General features: G+C 39.4%; 1 protein-coding gene across 2 annotated transcripts in view; it reads right to left on the bottom strand.

The window, feature by feature from the left end:
* RASGEF1B (RasGEF domain family member 1B) overlaps window positions 1-25,539 on the bottom strand; it is a 641,531-nt gene that overhangs the window by 388,375 nt on the left and 227,617 nt on the right. For both annotated transcript variants that reach the window (XM_066383864.1, XM_066383859.1), the window contains exon 3: window positions 6,205-6,258. In XM_066383864.1, coding sequence (XP_066239961.1) covers window positions 6,205-6,258 — 54 coding nt within the window. The remainder of the gene's footprint in view (window positions 1-6,204; window positions 6,259-25,539) is intronic.

Below are 25,539 nucleotides of genomic sequence, written 5' to 3' on the forward strand. Positions count from 1 at the left end.
ATCAGTAGATGAGTAGATTAAAAAAAAGCTGTAGTACATATATATCATACAATGAAATATTACTTAGCCATAAAAATCCCCTCAAATTTTACCATTTGCAACAGCTTGGATAAACCTAGAGGGTATTATGCTAAGTGAAATAAGTCAGACAGAGACAAATTCCACATGATTTCGCATATATGTAGAATCTAAAAAACAAAATAAATGAATCAACAAAAAAGAAACAGACTTATAGATACAGGGAACAGACTAATGGCTACCAGAGGGGCTGAGTGAAAAAGGTGAAGGGATTAAGATGTACAAGTTGATAGCTATAAAATAGTCATTGGGATGTAAAGTACTGCTTAAGAATATTGCCAATAACCCTGGCCAGCTGGCTCAGCAATAGAGCATTAGCCCAGCATGTGGAAGTCCAGGGTTTGATTCCTGGCCAGAGCACACAAGAGAAGCACCCATCTGCTTCTCCACCCTTCCTCCTCTCCTTTCTCTCTATCTCTCTCTTCTCCTCCACAGCCAAGGCTCCATTGGAGCAATGCTGGCCTGGGTGCTGAAAATGGCTGCATGGCCTTCACCTCAGGTGCTAGAATGGCTCCAGTTGCAATGGTGCAACACCCCAGATGGGCAGATCATCACTGCCTAGTGGGTCTGCTGGGTGGATCTGGGTCTGGTGCATGCAGAAATCTGTCTCTCTGCCTTTCTGCTTCTCACTTCAGAAAAAAAAAAGAATATTGCCAATAATATTGTAATAACTATGTATGGTGCCAGGTGTATACTTAATGTGATGCCAGGGGAAGTCCTTTGTTAGTATATGATTATCTAACCACTAATCTGTACACCTGAAACTAATGCAAAGTGATATTGAATGTAAAATGTAATTGAAAAATGAAATTTTTTAAAAAGTAAGGGTTAGACACTAACTGATATGTTTATTATTTGTTTTCTGGAAAGTAACTTTGGTAGTGTTTCAGAAAATGGAGTAGAGAAGGGAAAACGTGGTATGAGAAAAGAACAAGGAGAGAGTTGGTACAGTCTTCCAAAGGAGGGATAAGGACACGTGGATGGAGAAATTCTAGGGGCATTTTTAAATGGAATTCATTGGCTTTGATAGCTAGTTAGATGGGGGAACTTAAGTAAAGGGAGGAATCAAGAATGACAGTGAGGCTTCTAGCTTAGCATGGTAAAGCGATTAACCGGGGTGGTGAGTGTAAGAGAAGAAAGAAAGTGCAAGACGGGAAAGAATATGAGAAGATCTGTTTCATTTAGACATGGTCTGCTGGACACCAAGGTGGGAAAGATCTCTAGTCAGTCAGCAACATGGTCCTAGGGCTCAGAAGAGATTTCATTACTTGGAACACAGATTTGAAAGTGAACAGGCAATATTACCCAGAGATTGCTGATCACGTTAGTGGTACCACGTATACAAAGTATTGTGATGGAATATCTATAGACTAAACAAATACTGTTGAAATGGTATAGTTGTGCAAACTCAAAGCTGGTTGAATAATCATCCCACCTCTCTACCAAAAAAAAAAAGAGGAAGAAGAAAAAGAAGGAGGAGGAGGAGAAGGAGGAGGAGGAAGAGGAGGAGGAGGAGAGGAAAGTAGATGAACTGACCAGAATTATTTAACAGCATGGCCGCATTCTGGCTCCTTGCTTCCATAACTTACCCACATGAGTTCTATCATTTCTTCCTTCCCTCCTGTTATACAGCAAGACATGCCCTTATTTTATCTGAGGTTAATTTCATACTTTGGCATCCAAAGTCTTCAATCAGTCTTCTCAAGGATTCATTCAAGGGATCGCCGTTCACTTTTCTTAGATCCTCACCCTTTGCTTTTCTATTGTCTTCTTTCTAACATCATTTATGTATACTCACTCAAATCTGACACATCCTAAGGACTGTCCTTCAATCTCCTAACCCCCTCCAAATATTCACTCTCTCCTTCCTTTTGAAACAAATTCATTTAAAGAAGACTATGCTAATGAGGAGCCACTGCGCCACCTCACCCGCAGGTGTTGTAAAGTACCAAAAGCTACAGAATCAATATTAATATTTTAAGAGTCTTAAAGAACATTTTATTAATTTGGGTTAAGGTGTGCAGAGAAATTTTGAGAATAATCTCTGTACTGTGTGATTGGCATAAAACCAGGATGGCCCTTGGCATTGTATTGTGAATGCAAAGGGAAGGAAAACATAGATTCCCAGACATTCCACCACACCTGTGGGGAAAGGGGTGAATGGCTAGCCAGGTGCAGGAAGAGAAAAGCCAAAATAAACCTTTTCTTATAGTAATGAGCCATTTGCGGGCATTTGTCCCCACGAAACTACCTCTCCCATGTGAATGCATGTGGTTAATACATGTGACTCTGGACAGAAAGATGGCGGATAAACACTAGAAAATATAGGAATGCCTTTTAATATGTAAAGAGACATCTTTCTACCATTGTGTTGACTTGTAAATTTTGTTTTCTCCAAAATGATGTATGGCTTGCAAATTGAACATGGTCCTATCATGTTAAAGGACATATGACTATAACCAATAGTGGTAAAGGGCACCTAATTGCAATTTTTACTTCTGTATTTCCCACTTACAAAACTATAAAGACTAGGTAGAACAAAGGACCAGCGCGCTCTCCCTCAGATTTCTGTCGGAGTTGCCGCCGCTTGGCCAAGCTAGACAATAAAGTTTTGATGTGTAATCGACGGATTTTGTTTATGTCTTCAACGTTTCGAGTCCCTCTGGATTAGGCTTAACACTACCATTACTATTTCTTTCCCCATTCAACTCTAAAAACACTTCATTCTGGCTTCTGTAGTCATAACTCTGAGCTCACTAAAACCAAGAATGACCTAGAATATTAATAAATCCAATGAATGCTTTTAACCTTTATTTTACTTAACTTCTCAGGAACAATTTTGATACTATTGACTATTTTTTTATTGACAACTTCTGTAAAGTCACAATCTTCTGATTTTTTTCCAACCTCTATGGCTCTATCTTTGCACTTTCCTTCACAGGTCCATAGTCTTCTTCCAGCTCTTATATAACAATGCTCCTCAGGGTTCTTATAAATACTCCTCCTTTTCACTCTACACAACCTCCCTGGGCAATCTAATCCATTCCCCCTCTTTCAATTATCCTCTACATACATATTTCTCCCATGTTCATATCTTCAGCTTGAAATGCTTTCCTGAAATATAAATCTACATGCCTACATTTTTGCTGGTCATCTTTTCCAGGACACCTTATAGACACCATAAATTTGACATGTACCATCAACTTCCTAACTCTGTTTTTATCTCAGAAAATAGCATTGCTATTCTGCTAGTTGTCCGTGTCTGAAATCAGGGAATCATCTTTAGCTACTTCCTCTTCCATATATTTAAATTATTATATCATAAAGTGTTGAGTTTATCACCCGAATAGTTCTTAATCTCCACTGCCATTATTATGATTCTAGCTACTACCATCTCCTGCCTAGATTATAGCCTTATACCTAAATGTTATATCTAAAATCTTGCTTCTTCATCCTTTAGTATCCGAGTGAGCTTAAAATAAAAATCATATCATATCACACACACCTACACTCCTAAATTCAAAGCCCTTTAAAAATTTCTTGTTACCTTTACAATAAATCTAAACTCTTAATATGGCTATCCAAGCCCTACATGATCAGGCTTTCTTCTGTCTCACTGTTCACCATTCTCTCTTTCAGGTTGCAATTTCTGGACATTCTGAGAATTTTATAGCTCTTCATCTCTCACCTCCAGACTTCCACACTTGCTGTTTCTCTGCCTCCACCTTGTCTTTACAGGGCCAATCCCATTCATTCTTTGGGTATCTGTGTGAAGGTTACCTCTTCAGAGAAGTTTTCCCTGAACCCTAAATTATTTGAGGTTCTCATAGATGATCTCATAACCTCCCAAATTAAAAAATATCATGTTGTTCATCACAATTTCACTATCCTAATCTATCATTCATATGAATTTTACTTGTTTAATGACTATAAGTTTTATGAGAGTAAATGTCATATGTGATTCGTTCACTATGGTATTCCAGTTCATGTCACATAGCAGGTGCTCAGTAAACACCAGTGAACTGACTGGGTAAATGAATGGATGAATGAAAATGAAATCATATCTAAAATAGATTGAGTAATCTGTATATGACATAACTGGGAGAGGTAGTAAATAAGTTGGATAATAGAACTGGGTTTATAAATTATCTTTATTGATCAAAATTTTTAAATGAATTAAAATAAACATAATGACCTACATTTATACTCCAAGAATTATTTACTTAAATGTAAAAGAGGGTCATGTTTTAATAGTAGTTGATGTGAAAATATATTAAGGGCATGGAGAAGGGCTTTAAATTTCATATGGCCAACAGAAGGGTATGGCTTATAAACAGCAAATGAAGCCATCTTATACTCCATTAACAGAATATTAGTGCTACACTCTAGAATGTCTACAGCTTATTCTTTGTCCATGTCTTACATTGTGCCTGTCATACATCAAGTATGTAAAGAAAGCTTGTTGAATGAAGAATGGAAATCCCATAGTGCTTTTGCCAGTGGACAACATGTACAGAATGATACACAAATTTTGGCATTGGTAATAGACTATGGGGGGTAAAAAGATAACTTGGTCTAAAAGCAATAATAATAATAATAATAGTAGCTAATATAATGCTTGCTATGTATTGGGCATTGTAAGCACTTTATGTATGTTAACTCATCTACCATATGAGGTAGATGCAAATTTTAACCTCATTTTACAGATGATAAAAGTAAGGTACAGAAAGGTTATGTAACCAACCCAAGGTCATGTAAGTAGTAAGTGGCAGAACCAGGTCTCAAAATAAGACAGCTAGCTCCCAATAGTACATGCTTTTGGAAAGCAATCATATCAATGTCCTATTAGAAATAAAGAAGAAAGATCATTAGCCTAGTGGTAGGGGGAAGAAGATTCAGAAGAAACATTTAACTGACTTCATATGTAAATCAAAAGGAGAATGATTTTAGTAAAACAAAGAACTCTCTTATACTCTGTTTCACCAGTGAGCAGTTCTGCTCATTTAGTTTCCTGTCAATAGAATATTCAAGAGATGGCTAAAGTCCATCTATAAATGATATCAGTTGTAGTACCCCTCGAGAAAAAAGGTGAGACTAGAGAACCCCTAAAGTCACTCCTTTCTCTAAGATCTATAAATTTAAGAGCACTACACAGACCTCACTCTTGGGGAGCTGAGAACAAGACAAACACAGCAGAACTCAATTAAGATGGAGATTTAAAAAGCAATAAAAATCTGTTAAGGTAATGAAATGGATAGCATTCAGAACACTGGGTGTGTACACCACGTTAAAGATGAATATCTCAGCTACCCACTTCCATATCAAGAAAATTCAGAAACAGGAACAGCATAGCAAACAATATCATGATATGAAATCCTAAGAAATGCCAAGTAACTAATATATGAGGCACTGTTCAACTCATTACACACCTGGTTTCCATATCCACAGATAGTGTCAAAGAATTCATTTGAGTTGTTTGGACTGTGAAATCACTTCTTTCCCAACAAGAAGGAGAAGATCTAGTTAAACCTGAGATTAAAGGGGCGATAAAAGTGCCCCCTGGGCAGCAAAGGCCAGGAATTAGACACGCTGCTCCTGCTCTAGCAGCAGTCTTCAGACCCGATCCATTACAGGGATGTCTTCCATCAGATGCCGGCGAGGCGAATCCTTTTGCAAAGCATGACAGCTTCTCAAACTTGATTGTGGTGAAGCCAAACCAGATTTTTATGCTATATGATCAGATTTCTTTCAAAATACAAAATCATTTTTATATTGTATTGGGTTTAAGTTTATTAGATTTAAATTTGCAAACCAAGATTTAAACACCTGCGATGCAGCTTGCTCTGGACTCCCTTGAGGCTCATCTTGCAGAATAAAATGTCAGATAATAGCGTGATAGAAATATATAGAACCAGAGTTTCTCTATTTTAAAATAATGCTGTCAAGTAATAACAGAGTTTTCCATTTTCTTAAAGAGAACCATTCAAATTTTCATCTCCAAAGAAAGAGGGATACAATATGTCATCAGGGCATTCTCATTGACACCATAACTTTTCAACTGAATGTCATCAACTATGAAACCTTTACTACTCTGGCAGCAGGCTAAAAGTCTAGAGTCTGGCTTACCTTTTTGCAGTCAGATAAGGACTTCTCACTGCCCAGTGTGCTGAAAACAGTGGTCTGTAAAACAGGAAGGTAGAAGACACATTAGAACAGTCAAAGTGTAATGATGCTGACCCAGGCCTGTGCAGCTCCAATCCAAGATGGGTACCACTTCCCATAACCCCACTGGTTTCTCTGGATTTTAAAAAGCATCTGCCCTTCACTGCTCCCATTGCTGCAAGCCACCCTCTCCCCCTGTAATCAGAATATTTATTTTGGGCAACAATGATCCAGCGAAGTAAAGATTCTTATTTATCTTCATTTCACAAACAAGGTAATTGCAACACAATTAGGTTGTCAAAGATCATACTTCGGGGAAATAATTAGACCAGAACTCAAAGAGAAGTTGTCTGACTCCAAAACCCAACTTCTCAACCACACATGGTACTTTCTCTTTATCTTGAAGAGATATGTCCAAAATGTCAAATGTCAAAAATCTTTCAAATGACACCTTTTATGAGCCTGAGTCATGAAGTGGAGCTTGTCCCCATTCGTGGGGTTTGTGAGCCTGAACAGCAGTATCTGGGCTTGCCACTTCATCCTCACTTTCTGTAGCACTCACCCTCTCAGTGATCGACACATTTGCGTGTATATTTTCTTGGCCTCATGAACTACTAGAAAGGCACTTGAGCATTCAAGGCCAGTTGAAATTTTCAAGTTTGTTCCTTTTGGATTATCCTATGAAAAGTTCAATTTAGCTATAGTCAGCCACATAAATAGTATTGCATTTTTTTCCAGTAAACCTTTTTTTTCCTTTAATTATAAAACTAACATATATTCTTAATGAGTTAATCCTCATTCTAACCCATCCTCTTGAGGTAATAACAATTTGTGTTCATCCCTTCCACACTTTCTATATTTTTATGCAAATATATATTCAATAATATATAATCACCTGTATTACATATATAAATGTTCTTTCTTTCTTGAGATCATACCATCCTACTAAGACTATATTATCAACATCTCTCCAGGTCAGTTCATGTAGACTAACTCATTATTCTTTTTTTTTTAACTCATTATTCTTAATAGCTATATAACATTCCATAATATGGATACTCTATTCTTTACCTATGCTTCTCTTTACCAATTGATATTTGGTAATTTCTAGGTTTTGATGTTTTTGGTTGGTTTCTTCTTTTTATTAATGTTTGTTACAATAAATATCCAGATATTATTATATATGTGCAATATCTATATACATGTTTTATGTATATGTGTATATTTATACTGATAATTTTATTTTAGTTGAAAAGGGTCAAAAAAAGTAAAAGATATATATATATGTATATATATATATATATCAAATAAAGACTTTGGTAAGGCTCAAATATCCAATGTACATAAACTTTCTCCCACTCTCCCTTTATATTTATGATATAAATATTTTGTATCATAAAAATATTTATCACCTCACCTAGGGTTTTGTTCTGTCTTAGAACAAGCACTGGGGAGAGTTAAAAATCTGAGCCAACACATGATCTGGCCCAAAATAATATACAGTATTAAAGAGCAGGAAACACAAATGTGGATAATTACATAAGGGGGGAAAAGTGTCTTTAATGAAGAAAAAAGAAGTTCAAGGCTTAGGTTGCATAAGATTTTTAAATTTGGCTAGCTAGCAGTTTTTATTTATGTTTTATTTTGTTTGTGAAGGCAGAGATACATGTTATTCAGAATGTTTGAATTCAAGGGGAAATGAGAAAGGAGGGGAAGACTTTGGGTAGGGGAAGAAAAGAGGACAGACAACAGTCAAAGAAACTAAAGAGGAAAGTTTATTAAAAATGGACACATCAGAATTACCAGGAGAAAAAGAAAATGGCTCCTATAAACAAATAGCCATCTTCACTCAAAGAGAATGAGGGCACATGACTCATTCTTCTTATCACAACCAATCCCACTAACCAAATTTCAACTTTGACAAACAGCAGCCCGCGCTGGCAGGGCCAGTGTTGGCTCTGGGAGTCCTATGCCATCTTGATCTTTGCTGCTGCCAGGTATGTCTTAGTTTCTCTCAGTTCTCTATTCCTTGGGGATGTAAGGAAAGATATCCTTGCTCACTGTTCAAAGATTATGCCAGTAATGAGATTCAGAAAAGCCAAAGAAAAATATAGTTTTCACATGATATAGTGAGAACCCCATTTACAGTCTTTCAATCAAATACCTTCCTCATGACCTTTCATCAACTTGACGCATTTTTTGTACCTGAGCATCATGGCATAAGGGAGTCCTCAGCATTCACTCATAGGTTTCTGGTCCAGGAAGGTAAAGACCCAGCAAAATGAGGTCATTGCTGTGGCACCATTACCTAGCCCAGTGCCCGAGACTAAGAAGGTATGCAATTAATATGCATTGAATGGAGGCAAAAAAAAAAGGCATCAGGGAAAACTGTCGTCCTTATCCTAAAACACTGTTTTGGAAGCATAATGGTGAAAAAGCAGCCTCATATATAATAGCATCACAAAGTAAAGCCAAGGAACAGAGACAAAAGGCTCCTGTATAATAGTAAAAATATGTTTTTTTTCTCTAGTTAGCATATGTCTATTCTCTATTATCCACTTTTGGGCTAATTAATTTTTCAGTGTTGGGCCTATGAACATTTTGGACTGGATAATTTTTTGTTGTGGGAGATGGGGGTGGGAGGGTATGTGTGCTGTGTTGTGAATTGTAGAATGTTTTGTGACATCCCTGACCTCTACCCACCAGATGCCAGTAGGACATACCCCTCCCCATGTCAACCAAAAATGTCCCCAGACATTGTCAAGTATCCTCTGTGGTGCAAAATCACCCTCCACCCCATTAAGAAAAATAGGTCTAAACTCTAAAGGAACTAGTTATGGAAAATGACTCTAATTTCCTGACTAGTGCAACAATTTTTTTTCCCAGAAAATAGAAGTCTAATGGTGGGAATATCTCTTCTTATTCATGATTTCAAGACGCATTCTCTAACTTAAGTGGAAGTCTAAATCTGAGGAGGACCCAAACTCCAGCTCTTGAAGACTATGTGTGGGCAACTTTAAAGACTGAGTACATTTTTAACTAAGCTTAAGATACACCACAAGGGAAGGAAATTTTTTTTTAATTTATTTATTAAATTTAATGCAGTGACATTGATAAATCAGGGTACATATGTTGAGAGAAAACATCTCTAGATTATTTTGACATTTGATTATGCTGTATACCCCTCCCCCAAAGTTAAATTGTCTTCTGTCACCTTCTATCTGGTTTTCTTTGTGCCCCACCCCTCCCCCAACCCCTCTCTTCTTCTTCACCCCATATGCCTTCCCCCCACCCCACACCCCTGTTGCCATCACATTCTTGTTCATGTCTCTGAGTCTCATTTTTATGTCCCTTCTATGTATGGATTCATATAGTTCTTAGTTTTTTTTCTGATTTACTTATTTCACTCCGTATAATGTTATGAAGGTCCATCCATGTTATTGTAAATGATCCAATATCATCATTTCTTATGGCTGAGTAGTATTCCATAGTATATATGTACCAAAGCTTTTTAATCCACTCGTCCTCTGATGGACACTTGGGCTGTTTCCAGATCATCGCTATTGTGAACAATGCTGCCACAAACATGGGGGTGCATTTCTCCTTTTGGAGCCGTTCTATAGTGTCCTTGGGGTATATTCCTAAAAGTGGGATAGCTGGGTCAAAAGGCAGTTCGATTTTCAGTTTTTTGAGGAATCTCCATACTGTTTTCCACAGAGGCTGCACCAGTCTGCATTCCCACCAGCAGTGCAGGAGGGTTCCCTTTTCTCCACATCCTCGCCAGCACTTATTCTGTGTTGTTTTGTTGATGAGCGCCATTCTGACTGGTGTGAGGTGATATCTCATTGTGGTTTTAATTTGCATTTCTCTAATGATTAGTGATGTTGAGCATTTTTTCATATGCCTATTGGCCATCTGTATGTCCTCTTTGGAGAAGTGTCTATTCATCTCTTTTGCCCATTTTTGGATTGGATTGTTTGTCTTCCTGGTGTTGAGATTTACAAGTTCTTTGTAAATTTTGGTTATTAACCCCTTATCAGACGTATTGTCAAATATGTTCTCCCATTGTGTACTTTGTCTTTTTATTCTGTTCTCTTTGTCTTTAGCTGTGCAAAAGCTTTTTAGTTTGATATAGTCCCATTTGTTTATCCTGTCTTTTATTTCACTTCCCCATGGAGATAAATCAGCAAATATATTGCTCCAAGAGATGTCCGAGAGCTTACTGCCTATGTTTTCTTCTAAGATGCTTATGGTTTCATGGCCTACATTTAAGTCTTTTATCCATTTTGAGTTTATTTTTGTGAGTGGTGTAAGCTGGTGATCTAGTTTCATTTTTTTGCAGGTAGCTGTCCAATTTTCCCAACAACATTTGTTAAAGAGGCTGTCTTTACTCAATTGTATTTCGTTACCTCCTTTGTCAAATATCAGCTGTCCATAGAGCTGTGGGTTTATTTCTGGGTTCTCTGTTCTGTTCCATTGATCTATATGCCTGTTCTTATGCCAGTACCATGCTGTTTTGAGTACAATGGCCTTGTAGTATAACTTGATATCAGGAAGTGTGATACCTCCCACTTTATTCTTCTTTTTTAAGATTGCTGAGGCTATTTGTGTTCTCTTTTGGTTCCATATAAATTTTTGGAATATGTGTTCTATATCTTTGAAGTATGTCATTGGCATTTTAATTGGTATTGCATTGAATTTATAGATTGCTTTGGGTAATATAGACATTTTAATGATGTTTATTCTTCCTAACCATGAGCACGGTATATGCTTCCACTTGTTTGTATCTTCATTGATTTCTTTTATCAATGCTTTATAATTTTCTGAGTACAAGTCTTTTGTCTCCTTGGTTAAGTTTACTCCTAGGTACTTTATTTTTTTGGTTGCAATTGTGAAGGAGATTGCTTCCTTAATTTCTTTTTCTGACTGTTCATTGTTGGTGTATAAAAATGCCTCTGATTTCTGAGTATTGATTTTATATCCTGCCACTTTGCTGAATTCATTTATCAGGTAAGGGAAGGAAATTAACTGACACGTCTAAGAAGTCAGACATCAGTGCTGTTGCCCCAGAGGAAATGAATTTGAAATTAAATAATACCATTCAACCTTCAAGAACAGTGTCAGGTAACCCAAGAAACACAAGGAAGGAGAAATGAAAGCCAGAGATGGGTGAAATTGGCCTTCCTAAAAAATTAATATAATTAGCTCTCAATGTTACATTTGTAGCAAGGAAACACTTGAACCAAAGGACAAATGATGGTGAAATCTCATACCTGGAAGGAGTGTGAAAGAGGTATGGCATGGCTCAATGAGAGTCCATATCCTTAATTTGGCCATTTTCTAAAGGGATTTTACTTATACGCTTGGTCAGTCTCATTCCGTTCCTGTCTAAAGACGTGAACGGGCATCCTAGTTCCCTAATTGCAGCTATTGTAAATGACTTTGGGTGGGCTTTCTAAACCTTCCATAACATGTTCATTTTAATTACTGAAAACGAAAGACTCAAAGCATGGTGACTTACACACGCCGTGACCTTCTTGATTGTTGCATCAATATTCTTCTACTAAAGAGGAAACTCCTTGTGAGTCCCCTTCACCAAACTTGCAGGACGCTGTGTTTGTCACAGCAGTGCAAGCGTAATGAAGCATGAGGACTTTTTTAGAGCACTGACTTCTGACCCTGTTGGCAGGGTGACCAGCATGGGGTGAACAGTATTATACATGGACAGTTGTAGCAATTTTCCAAAATGAATTGAGAAAGATGAGGCCCCACTGTTTTCCATTTATACACTGATGCCTGAAATTTCACTTATTAGGGCTCAGTTTTAGCATAAGGCTTTTTTTAATCATAAGAAATAAACACCCAAGGGATGGTAGGGGATAAAAATCACTGAAAAGGGGGAAATTGCAAATTTTATGTATTATAATTCCTCAGTCTATTACACTTTAGAATGAATGAGTTTATCAGATCATTTTCTACAAGCAGAAAGTAAAAAATAATTTCAAAAGCAGATTTACTAGGAAATGAAGACTGACACATGAGGACACTGGACACTCAATGGTGATGGGAAAAGATCTAAAGACACAGATGGTGGGTTAGGCTCCCTGAAAGGGAGGCTGTGAGATGGAGATGAACACATGGGTTTATTAGGGAGTGCTCCTGGGGTCTCTGCTTGTAGAGGAAAGGGAAGGGTGCAGGTCTGAAGTTGAGCTGTGGTACAAATTCACTAAAGGTCTCAGCCAACCAAATGAGGAGATGTGAAGATGAGACAGACCTGTCCCAAGCTTGGGTGAAGGGAAGGGCTGTGGACAATTTCCTAAGAGGATTGACAGCTGAGGGCAGCCTAGCAATGGAGAGATCTGTGCGGAGCACTGCTTGTGCCCCCTACCTTTTACTTTGACACACTTTTGTTAAGAACAGATACCAGTTATGGATGATTTACTCTAGTTGAACATGACCCCTTAGCAGAACTTATAATTTTGCTTGTCTTTTACAATAGACTCATCGGACAGATAAACAAATGGAACACATGCTCAGGAATCTAGGCGTTTAATTCTGGTCTCTTCTTAACAGACCTCCTTGTGAGCTTATGATAGATACCTAGCCTTGAGGTCTTAAATTTTCATTATGAAATAAGAAAACCCATTTCCTTTTAGGTCATAAGCTCCTTGGCTAATTTGGAGGAAATGGGCCTAATTTTATCAGGTGCATTGTTTGGAAATCAGTGAGCATACTGCCTACTTCTTCCCTCCACCTTCTGGGGAAAAAGTACTTGACTGAATAACATGGTCAGCTCTTGATTATCTAACAAAGATAGAGAGTTTTACAGATGATCCACAAAAGCATAATTTATAAGACACCTTTACAGCTGACTTTGAGACACATTAAATAATGGTTAATTTAGAAGACGGGGGCTGAAACATGTCTACCTTAAATTAACATTAACAACCATGTGTAGAAATATTGCGGTGGGCAGAAAGTCCAAAGCAACACAGAAGGAAAAGTGACTTGAGATAACAGCTGAGAAGGCCTTGGTCAGAGAACCCAGATGGAGGATCAGTGATTGATGTGTCATCCAGTCCAGCCGACAAAAAGAGACTCCCGGAAGAGCAGCTGCTTACCCGAACCTCACTGGCGGGAATGTTCTGCAAAGTGATTGAACACTGAAAAGAGACTGCATATGTTCTATACTCCTTTTTTAAGGGAGAGTGTACCTCTGAGAATTATTACAACGTTATTTTATTCTCACTAAATTAGGCTTGGAAAAAAAACCCAGAAATAGATATATCCTACCTTTCTCTACTGAGCCAATTTTTGCCATGGAATGTCTATCACTAAGATTTATATTTTAAAATTGGCAAACATGTGACACTTGATTAAATTGGAATGAAGTCAGGTGCAAAAGAAGAGAACTGCATCAAGTATTAGATTATAAAAATTAAGGATTTCAGAAACTAGAAACTAAATCTCTGAGATAGATGGTAACAATATGAAATTTATTTTATACATCAGTTCTTTTATGCATGCGTGCATGTGTGTGTGTGTGTGTGTGTGTGTGTGTTTCACTGAGCCAGACACCACCAAACAGGCCAGCTAGTTTTGATAAATGGTCAACTGCAGTTGAAAGCTAAGACACAAGTAAAGGAACAATGCCTGCATAAAGCATCTTCATTTGATACCTGCAGTTTGCACCCCACAGACACACTGGGTGATTTCTTATTCATTGATGGATGTCACGACTAGGCCTACTCATATTACTAACAATTTGGAAGTCTCTTACACTTGAATCGGTGGGTCCCAAAAGTGCATACTGTGGATGCTTTCACAGACATTTTAGGCAGCCAATTTTAGGATTTCTAGTATGAATTTCCATTTGGTCTTCATATTTACTATTGATACATGTACACTAAAAATAGTGGCATCCCTCCAGGCAAAGTATGGCATTCATATTTATTTTTTTAAAACTGCATAGTTATAAAATACAACCAACTAAAAAGAAAAAAATTATGCTCCAGAATAAATGATAAAATTACAGTGTTTTCTTGTAGTCCACGAATACGGAAAATTTCAATTAACCAAGTGAAAAGCCATTGAATATGCCAGCAGGATTTATAGCCTCGACTAATGACCATCATCTGCATCCTATTTAGCTAATGAAGGTTTGGAACACTTGTGTATAATTAAGGGAAAGCTGATGGGAGGAAATTTGAACCATGGAAAGATCAAATCTATTTATGTCTGCATTTAAAACTAAACATATCTAATAGTTCACTCAATCAAGGCATAATGTCTGTTCATTTGGGACAAGATAGATTCTTATATAAGTTAAGTAGGCAGGTTAGCTTCCAAAACATGAAATTCATTCCTCATTCATTTATTCAGTAAATACTTATTAAACACCTACCACATGCCTCTGCCCTTGTGGATCAAAACGACAGCCCCACGATTTCCCAGATGTTCTCCCACCACTTTGCCTCTTCTACCTTAACTAAGTTTACAGCTCTGGGTTTCACTTTACCCAAGTAACTACCATCCACCTGTCTGTCAGAATAGTCACGGCACAGCTGCAATCCAAGGGCATGACGGGAAAGTATAGGATGTGCAATAGGGCACCCGGCTTATTCTGAGACCTGGCAGAGCATCAGGGGTGAGCCTCAGACTCATTAATAGGTAGGCATCCAGGTGAGGAAGATTAAAGACTGATAGAGGGAAGACACACTTTATGAACAGGGGCAGCCAGAACAGGAATCAAGCTCGGTGCAACTCTATTGAATTTCCCTGAATTATTTGCAGTCATCTATCTATCTCATTCAACTAGTATTATCCCACTTAAATAGGGAGCACCTTAACACCCTGGCTCTGGACCCCTGCCATAATCTCCAACAAGTCTATGTTTAGCAAAGGTGATGCTTCAGGGACTTGCTATCCTTGGATCTACATCATTGCCGAAAATAGTATATTGTGGGAAGTCAAATGATGGTGCTGACAACTCCATCTTAGGTGCACACAATTGTGTTATTCAGAATCACTTCCATGTCTGGAAGGAAGACCAAGTAAAAAAAGTCATCAAAAGCAGAGCCTAGACCCTGGCCGGTTGGCTCAGTGGTAGAGTGTCAGCCTGGCATGCAGAAGTCCAGGGTTCGATTCCCGGCCAGGGCACATAGGAGAAGCGCCCATTTGCTTCTCCACCCCCACCTCCTTCCTCTCTGTCTCTCTCTTCCCCTCCAGCAGTCCAGGCTCCATTGGAGCAAAGATGGCCCAGGCACTGGGGATGGCTCCGTGGCCTCTGCCCCAGGCACTAGAGTGGCTCTGGTCGTGACAGAGCGACGCCCAGGAGGGGCAGAGCATCGCCCCCTGGTGGGCAGAGCGTGGCCCCTGGTGGGCGTGCCGGGTGGATCCGGGTCGGGCGCATGCGGGAGTCTGTCTGACTGTCTCTCCCCGTTTCCAGCTTCAGAAAAAAAAAAAAAAAAAGCAGAGCCTACACATACCCAGTTGGGCATAACTTTAAGCCAGCTCATCTCAGATGTTAGTAGCATCAGAATCACCTGGGTTGGGCGTGTCTTGATAGAATCCCCAGAGGTTCTGCTTCAGGAGGTATGGGGCAAGGCCCAAGAATCTGCATTTCTAACACATTTTCAGGTAAGGTTGATGCTCCTAATGTGAGAACCATACCTTGAGAACCAGTGATCTAAGATTTCCCAAAGTAAGTTAACAGTAATGATAATGATGCCTTTTTTAACCTCCCAACAGGAAAAAAAGTACTTTTGACTGGAATTTCAATAACATAATTTTGATTAGCAACAAGAATAATGACACCTTCTGACATTTATATAAAACTTCCAATTTCTAGACCTCCTTGACATACATTGCTTCACTTGAACTTACAAACAACTCTATAAAGTAGTTGTTACACTCACTGTAAGACACGAAGAAACAGAGGTTAAGTGACTTCCCCAAGTTCTCTTAACTAGTAAGTGGTCAAACCAAGGCTCCAGTTGTTGGCCTTCAGAAGTATTTCTAGGATAGAATGTGCTATGAGAACTGCACTCTGGGATCATCAGGATACAACAGGAAATTCACTTAAAAATAACAATGTGAGGTTGCTCTAGTCTCCTATCAATGTCAAAGGTGCTTTACTAATAAATTAATATTAATTTCTACTTACTCAGCATTGTTTATAAAAGCTAAAGTGACTTTGCATTCATGGTGAAGTTTATAAAAGAGATAAAAAAAAAAAGCTCCCTTAAAAGGTGTATGGCAAACAGAGAGACTGAGAAATGTACATATAAAGTCCAGATATCAAGTTAAGGTCGGCAATAACTGTGAACCCTAAGAAGAGAATACCACTGGGGGGAGAAGGCTTAGCTTTTTAGTACTGGTTCCCCATTCCTGTAAGGAGTGAATCTTTGCTGTTCCAGGTTAGCAGCTTTGAGGCAGAAAATCTGTAGGAAGCTCTGAATCTGCAGGGAGTACACAGAACTCCATGGTTTACAAACTGCACAGGAGTAAAAGATAGGACCCAAGGATGCTCCCCACAAACAGCCCCCACCAGCACCCCTCGCTTGGCTCTGCCCTCACACCCCTGACCCTGGGGAGGAGGATTCTATGATACCAGCTAGATGCTGTGCTCTGGGGCAAGGAGAGAAGAAGCTGTCAGAACACATTTTGTGCACTTCACGGTATTTGAATATGGCCAAACAGTGCCAGGAGGAGAGAGCAGAGCAACAAAGAGCCTCAAAGAAGACACAACAAAATACAACATATTGGCACAAAAGGCACTAAGTGGGGCCAAGCTTTGTCTCACACAGTTGTAGACCAAGTCTCCCAGAAAGTCATCAATTTAATATAACAAGGCTTAAAGGTGCTTACTCTGAGTCGTTCCATTATTTTTCCCAAGGGCAGTATACTCTCATTTGAAATGGCAAATGCTGAAGGAAGATAGATTGAAGGAATTGAAGCAAATAAGAAGAGCAAAATATTTTTGTATAATTTGACTTTGAAAGAATAGTGAGGAAACTTTATACTAAAATTCTGGCTGTTAGCATCTACAATTTCTGAGTCAACAGCAATGGAACTTTAAATAATAAGACATCAGTTATTTTGAAAGACTACTACTCAATACTAGGGAATTTAGATCCTCAAAAGCCCCCCAAATCTCTACTGTCCCTTATACAGACTCCTCTAATGGAATTTACTAGGTGATTCCACATTGCACTGTAAACTCAGTAGGGCCAAAGGCCAATTCTTCATCATCTCTGTACCCGTGTAATTTAGCACAGTGATGGTCACAGGGGTGAGGACACAGAAGGGACTTCATAAATGTTGAGGATATAAAGAATAAGGTAAGGGAGAAAGAAAACAGAAGAAGAAGGAAGAGTAATGGTAATGTGGGCTACATACTACATGGAAAAGTGTTATGAGTCGAATTGTTTCCCCCTAAAGGAGATAGTGATGTCCTAACCCCTAGTACCTGTGGTGACCTTATTTGGAAATAGGGTGTTTGCAGATAACCCAGTTAAGATATCATTATTAGGAAGGTCCTAATCTAATCTGACCAGTATCCTTATTTAAAAATGGGAAATTTGGTCACAGACACTCACAGAGGGAAGATGAGGTGATGACAGCCAGCTGATGATGGAGGCAGAGATTGGGCCAATGCATCTGCAACAGAGGAACACCGAGATTGACAGCCACCATCGAAAGCTAGCAAAAGGCAAGGAAGAGTTCTACTCAGAGTCTCAGGAGGAACATGGCTCTGCTGACATCTGGATTTTCACTTCTGGTCTCCAGAACTGTGAGAGAATAAATCTGTTGTATTAAGCCACCCAGTTTGTGTTATGTTTTATGGTAGCCCAATCGAACTATACAGAGACTGTGTACCGGGAAGAGTCTCTATTTACTGATCATCTGTTACAGTGGTTGACAATCTTTTCCTGTAAAAAGACAGACAATAAATATTTTAGGCTTTGTGGATCCTAAGGTCTCTGTCACAACAACTCAACTCTGTCACTGTCACATAAAAGGAGTTGTAGATACAACATGAATGAATAAGTGTGTCTGTATTCCAATAAAACTTTATTTTATAGACATTGAAATTCTAATTATATATGTTTTCATGTCATAAAATATTATTCTTCTTTTTCCTTTTTTCCCCCAAATATTTAAAAATGTAAAACTAGACTTAGCTTGCAGGCCACACAAAAACAGACAGTGGGCCAGATTTTACCTGCAAAGCATTGCTTGTCTACCCTTGGGTACAATTCTAGGACTCAGAAACACTAGTCTCTAGTCCTGGTCCCACCAGTTATTGTTCTTGTAACCTTGATTGAATCACTAGCTTCCATCTTCAGAACAGTATAATATACTTTCCGCTACCCACCTGGAAGGCTATTTTATAAAGATAAGATAAAAATCATGTACCTTAAAATACTTGGCATATGGTAATGGTGTTGATATTTTGAAATATTCAGGTCTGTCTTACTCTTCAGAAAAAATATTAACCCTAAGGTTAGGGTGCTGATCACTTGACCCTGAGTCATGGAGCCAGGGCAGAGTAGAAACAAACATATCAGCCTCTCTAACAACCACATCTTCAGATAGATCAGGGAAGAGGACACAAGGATACATATCACAGATAAGCTGTGGGCAGCCAGGGGACTCTGACATAAACAGCAAGTCCAAGGAAAAAGTTATCATCTTTGGTCACATGTGACCCTGGGCTAGTGCAGAACCAAGAATTCCTTGTTTTAGGGAAAGTTCTGGTCTAGATCGGGCCTGCTGCTGGGAAGCTGTACTGTATCTCAGTTCCCTGGATCATCATTATAAACATTCATCATCTGTTAATGCTCTTTTGGCCACTTTCAGCCCATTCCTACAGTGCCAACAGCTGACAAAGCCATCAATATTACCCCACACGCAGAACCGTCTTCACACTGGCTGCCGTAAGAATTGGAACACTGCCACGGTACATGCTCTGTGGGGGCTGGACTTGAGATGACAGCTCCAGATTTTCAGGTCTGGTATGAGGTAAAGCCAAAGAAAGCACCAAGGAATACAGAAAACAGTTCACAGGAGGAGCTATCATTTTGCTTACACCACGTAGAGCTGCCGACCTCCCTAGAACTGAGTTATGCCCCTGAGGAAATGAGCATCATCATTCCAAATTACTAGCAAAACCCACCATGGTCGTATGTCCTTAGATAGTAGGATTTTTATTCCAATTCTCCTTTATCCTGAAGACTGTGCATTTCCTCGAAGTAGACAGAAGTGCTGCCACTGAACTTTCTCAGCTCCTGACTCCTCTTATGTTTGAAGTGAACAGAAGAGAACCTACATCCTTAGCCCACTCCTGGCTGCTAGAGTCTCAGCCTCCCTGTTGCCCTACTGCCATTCCCACCGCCACCCGGCTACATTATCAACATCTGCCTTTAAAAGAACAGAGGAAAAAATGCCATGGTTGTTGACATTCACTTTCCAACTCGACACATAAATAGGCCAAACGTTTCCCTCTTAAGAGCATGTAGCTTAATGAAAAGGACATGGCCCTGCCAATTTTTTTATGGATTGGGGCTCACCACTTAAATTCTCTGAGCCTTAATTCTTTATCTGTAAAATGGGAACAAGACCATTTACCTTGGAGTATCTTGCAAGAATTTAGGAAGATGTGTGCTCAATAAATAGTAGCTATTACTACTACTTCTGAGAATTCTTAACTTCTTTAGCTCTGTTTTCTGTTTTCAACCACGATTACTCTACACACTCCACAAATGCCTAATTATAGGGATCTATCTGAGCCACTAAAGACATAATTGTGGATGGGGAAGTAAGATAAAGCCTACAAGGTTCCCTGAAGCCTGGGCTCTAGAAGAAAAAGTGACTGGGAGCAGGAAAGAGGGATGAACCATTTCCTCCCTTGAATGTCAAATTATTATATCCTGGCAACTTGTCATGCTCCATGTTACACTAGATGGGTAATGACCAATACTGTGAATACTACACACTACCTGAGAGGAAGTAAAAGTGATATGAATTGAATGATCATTTTCAACACACACACACAGTTATGCTTGTAAGCTTAATTTATTGAAAAAACACCCCAGGAACTTTTATAGCTTACCCTCCAGAAAAATATCATCTTTCTTGCAGCATGAGAGAGAATACCATCAGAAAAAAAAAAATTTTTTAACTTGAAAAACTACATGTCAGCCTGATAAGACAAGGAAAACATGACACCATGCCCACAGTTATTTGGGGGAATTAAAATGTATGTACATGTTAGTGCTAGGTGCTGCAGGGGCTTGATGATGAGATTCCCTCCCTCGGGCTTCTCAGGAAAGAGAGAAATGACCCTGAAGACCAGCCTTGGGCAATGAAGCTGAGACCCTCAGCCCTTGCAGAAAATCTTACTGCTGGAGTTGTGGGCTATCTTTTATCACTCAGCTTTAATGCAATGTCTTTCTTTTCCTTTTTCAGAGTAATTCCATGTACCCATATATACCTAAGTAGATCCAGGTTTGAAAAACAAAACACCAACTCTCTTCATTTGTAATCCAAGCTGATAAAATACTAGCACGTGAATTTGGTAGGTGGGGGGGGGGGGGCGGTCAAGGAAGAAAGACATTTTCATAATGACTGGCTATTACAAATCATTTAAATAATGGCGGTTGGGAGGCTCAATGCAATGGGTTCCTGTTTAAAGTCCCGCACTGTCATTAGTAAATAAATGGTGGCGTGCCATTATCTCAGACACTACAAGTAATGGTTTGACAGAAAATCGAAGGCTACACAATTTCACCACATACTAGAACTACAAATAAAAGATCTGTCTTAACATCAGCACATTTCATAATTAGAGCACTGACAGATGCAGTCCTTAGCCTAGTTCTAAATTGCTGCATGTTTATTTCTTCAGAGAGTTTATTTTGAGTTCCACCTGCACAAGCTCTCCAAGTGAAAAGCTAATAAGAGATGATTAAAGTGTTCCCCAGGGCTTGGGGAAATCCCATGCTTCAATTTTTTTTTCATTTCTTTCCAATTGCCCTGGGCCCATTTATTCAACAAACATTACTGAGCACTTATGTTGCAGGGATTAGGCAGGGTTCTGCTGGGGGCAGGAGATGAATGAGATATGGTCTATGCCTTGAAGAGATGACAAGCAAACCTGTGAAGCTTCCCCTGTTCTTTGGCAAGGATCTACCGAGTTTTCAGCTGCGTTTTCTTCTCTTCCAAGTCTTCCATCCTTCCTGTGTGATCTCTTTTTGTTTTATGCCACTTCTGTAGCTTGTACATTTTTCTATAGTAACCTTTTTCATACTACTTCTATTACATTTATTTGATTATGTCCCTTATCTGAGAAAACTCTTTGAATTTGGCCATGCCAAATTCTTATTCCTATTCTAAATGTTGTAATGGCTGGTACATAATATTTTTTTTTAATTTGTTGATTATAAACACAACCAATTCAATTTTATGGTTTTAACTATTAACTATATGATGATTACTTTTTTTTTTTTTTTTTTGTATTTTTCCAAAGTTGGAAACGGGGAGAGACAGTCAGACAGACTCCCGCATGCGCCTACCGGGATCCACCCAGCACGCCCACCAGGGGGCGACGCTCTGCCCACCAGGGGGCGATGCTCTGCCCCTCCGGGGCGTTGCTCTGTTGTGACCAGAGCCACTCTAGCGCCTGGGGCAGAGGCCAAGGAGCCATCCCCAGCGCCCGGGCCATCTTTGCTCCAATGGAGCCTCGCTGCGGGAGGGGAAGAGAGAGACAGAGAGGAAGGAGAGGGGGAGGGGTGGAGAAGCAGATGGGCGCTTCTCCTGTGTGCCCTGGCTGGAATCGAACCTGGGACCCCTGCACGCCAGGCTGACACTCTACCACTGAGCCAACCGGCCAGGGCATGATGATTACTTTAAATATGTATGTTCATCCCTGATCCCCATCCGAAGCTTTGAATTCATTCTTCCAATTACTTATTATATATCTCCACTGTAATGTTTCACAGGCATCTACAACTGCACTTATATGGCCCTGAGAGTTGGTGCAGCAGTAAAGCATCAGCCCAGTGTGTAGAAGTCCTGGGTTTAATTTCAGTCAGGTTACACAGGAGAAGCAACCATCTGCTTCTTCACCCCTCCCCCTCTCCCTCCCTCTCTCTCTCTTTCTCTCTCTCTCTCTCCACTGCCATCCCTCAGCCATGACTCAAATGGTTTGAGCAGTTTGGCCCTGGGCACTGAGGATGGCTTCATGACCTTGCCTCAGGTGCTGAAATAGCTTGGTTGCCAAGCAATGGAGCAGCAGGCCCAGATGAGCAGAGCATCCCCCTGTAGGGGGCTTTCTGGGTGGATCCTGGTTGGGGCACATGAGGGAGTTTGTCTTTGCCTCCCTGCCTCCCACCTGTCACTTAATTAAAAATAAAAACAAAAAAAACCCCTCAATTTGTCCAAAACTGGACATGCTGTATCTCTCTACTGAAAATCTGTCTCCATTGTTCATATCTTGATTAATGGTGAGACCATCCAGTTCCCTTTTCAATTACAAATCTCAGTGTCTTTTTTAAGTCTTCTCTCTTCCTTTCCTATCACATCCCATTGATTCCACTACAGAAAACTCAAGCTATAAAGCATTTCTTTCTCACTGGCCTCACCACTGCCTTAGTTTAGATCATTGTCACCTCTTATTTAATTTCCCACCAGATTTCCATGTTGCCAGTCAATTCTCTATATTGTCATCAGAATATCTACTTAAAACAAATTTGATTCTGAAAGTTGGCAGTTCTCTCCTGGCTCCTAAATTTCTATAAGAAAATATCCTTTGCTTCTGAGCATGGTGGCTGTTGACAATCTGACTACATCTTATTTCATCAGGTTAAATACTGATGCTTTCCACTGCACATGATAGAAGCCAACCACACTAAATGTTTGTCCTCTGGACAAGCCAGGGAGACCTCCAAGTCCTGGCATATACTAATATATTCCCTCTGTCCAAAATCTCTTCCCTTAGTTACTGGCAAATTCCTACTTCCCCTTCTGAAATCATCTCTCACTTCCCCAGGATTAGTTATTGGTTTCCCTCTCTGTGTTCCTAAAGTCCTTAATTCTCACATATTTTATAGTTGTTGTTTTTTTTCAGTTCTTGCTAACAAGACTGAAAAGTTGGTAAATGCTAAAGAAGCCAACAGCCTGGTACATCATAGACAGTCAATGGATGTTTGATAAAATAATGAATGAGTGCTAATTAAAGGCTAGTTGGAGATATGGTCAGGCACCAACTGCATATAACAGTAGTTGAAGCCAGGATAATGAATGAGAGTGTCTAGTAAAATGTGTAGTGATAAGAAATAAGGAACTGGGACAAACTTCTAGGGAGCATTGATAGTTATTAAAATAAAGAGAAAGAAGAACCATCTAAGGAAGTGAGAAAAAGCAGTAAGAGAGGTAGAACAGCCAGTGTTGTTACAGATTAGCACTTCTTCAAAGAAATCCTCCCTGTTCTCCCAAATCAGGACCAGAATCCCCTTCTATCTACTCCCACTTCACACCATAGTCATCCCTCCCAGAGTGCTTGCCACAGTACACCTGAACTGTCTACATGCCTGCAACCCTCATAGAATATGAGGTCATCAAAGTCAGGGACTCTCTTACTGACAGTCTATGTATGGCACAGTGCGTGACACATTGCTAGTGTTCAATAAAGATTTGTTGAACAATTGCAGGGATGAATAATTAAAGAAATGAGTGAAATGCAGACAAGAAACCACATAAGATAAGGACTGAAAGATGCCCCTTAATTTTTGTATTCAGGAAGATACTGGGTGACGTTTACTTTTGTGTGTTACCACATATACCCATATAACTCTCATTGGTTTCACATCAAAAGGTTCAAGATTTGAGATATGATAAAAAGCCTCGTGGTTGTCACTTGGCCTTCCCTTCCAAAGTAATCACTACAAAGATGGATGGATGGCTCTGAAAAGGTGCAAATAATTTTCACCCAGATAACATAGAATAGAGTTATCACCTCCCTTAAAAAATGGAAAGGTAAATACATCATTTTAAAATTGTTTCAGCAAATAGTATTCTCTTCAAGTCAAGGAAACTTTAAACAATTATAATCAACTCATCTCTTAGTGCTCCTGAATTTTTGGCTATTATATCCAGTACATGTTATAATCATGAGCCCTCTATTTGAAGAAACCTTGAATATTAGGACAACAGATTATTTATCATCATAAGACCCCAAGTTGCTGATATAAAAGGAGTAATTTAATAATAAATCCCTAGAGTAATTAATGAAACAGAACCTCTGACAGATTGCTAACGTTTTGTTTTTAGATTTACAAATGAGGAGAACTTGAAATAAAGAGGATTTGAAATGGAAAACATAAGTACAGCCTGTAGACAACAAATGCCTTTGAGGATATGAAGTGGGAAATCAGAAGAGACTGTGTTTCAGCAACTTCTGAGATTTGCTGGGAATTGAAATTTAGCTCTCTGCTCCCCTACCCCGGGTCTGTGCAAATACAGTGATGATCAGTGAACTGCCTTCTTCCCTCTCAGCCCTTCTTGACTTTACCAGTGAATATCATTTGCATACAGGAACTGTCAAAACAAGAAAAATATATGAAAGTTATTCACTCTCAACCTTGCCCCTTGGGAAGTTAAGAGAGATCAACTAAATCCTTCTTATCAATGACATCTTGCACACAGCTAAAATCTCCGGGACACTTGTAAACTCATTGCAAACATGTTCTAAAGCTGATAAACTAGCTTTCTATAAGTTAGATACTTGAAGGAAATATATACTTTTTTAAATTTAAGGCATTTAAAAACCTATTTCCTAGAGTGGTGTACCAGAAAACTAAGAAAATCCAAAGTTCTGAATGAGTCATGCTATGTATGCCCTACACTGGTTTTGAGGAGCCCTGTTTACTCTCAGGAGTCCAATGGCCCCACCGAGAAGCAATTTCCATCTAGGGGACATCAATTCTCACTCAGGCCTTTTGATCATGAAGACTGAGGCTGCCGTTGAGAAAAACCATTTCTATACTGTTTAATTGGAGATTTCAACGTGTTGTGTTTTTTTTTTTAAGTGAGAGGAGGGGAGATAGACAGACTCCTGCATGCACCCTTACCAGGATCCACCCAGCAACCCCCATCTGGGGTTGATGATCGACTCAACTAAGCTATCCTCAGTGCCCAGGGCCTAGGCTCAAACCAATCTAGCCACTGGTTGCGAAAAGGGAAGAGAGAGAGAGAAGGGGAGAGGGAGCAGAAGAGAAGCAGATGGTCACTTCTCAT

The sequence above is a fragment of the Saccopteryx leptura genome, chromosome 5 (genome assembly GCF_036850995.1).
Source record: "Saccopteryx leptura isolate mSacLep1 chromosome 5, mSacLep1_pri_phased_curated, whole genome shotgun sequence".
NCBI lineage: Eukaryota > Metazoa > Chordata > Mammalia > Chiroptera > Emballonuridae > Saccopteryx > Saccopteryx leptura.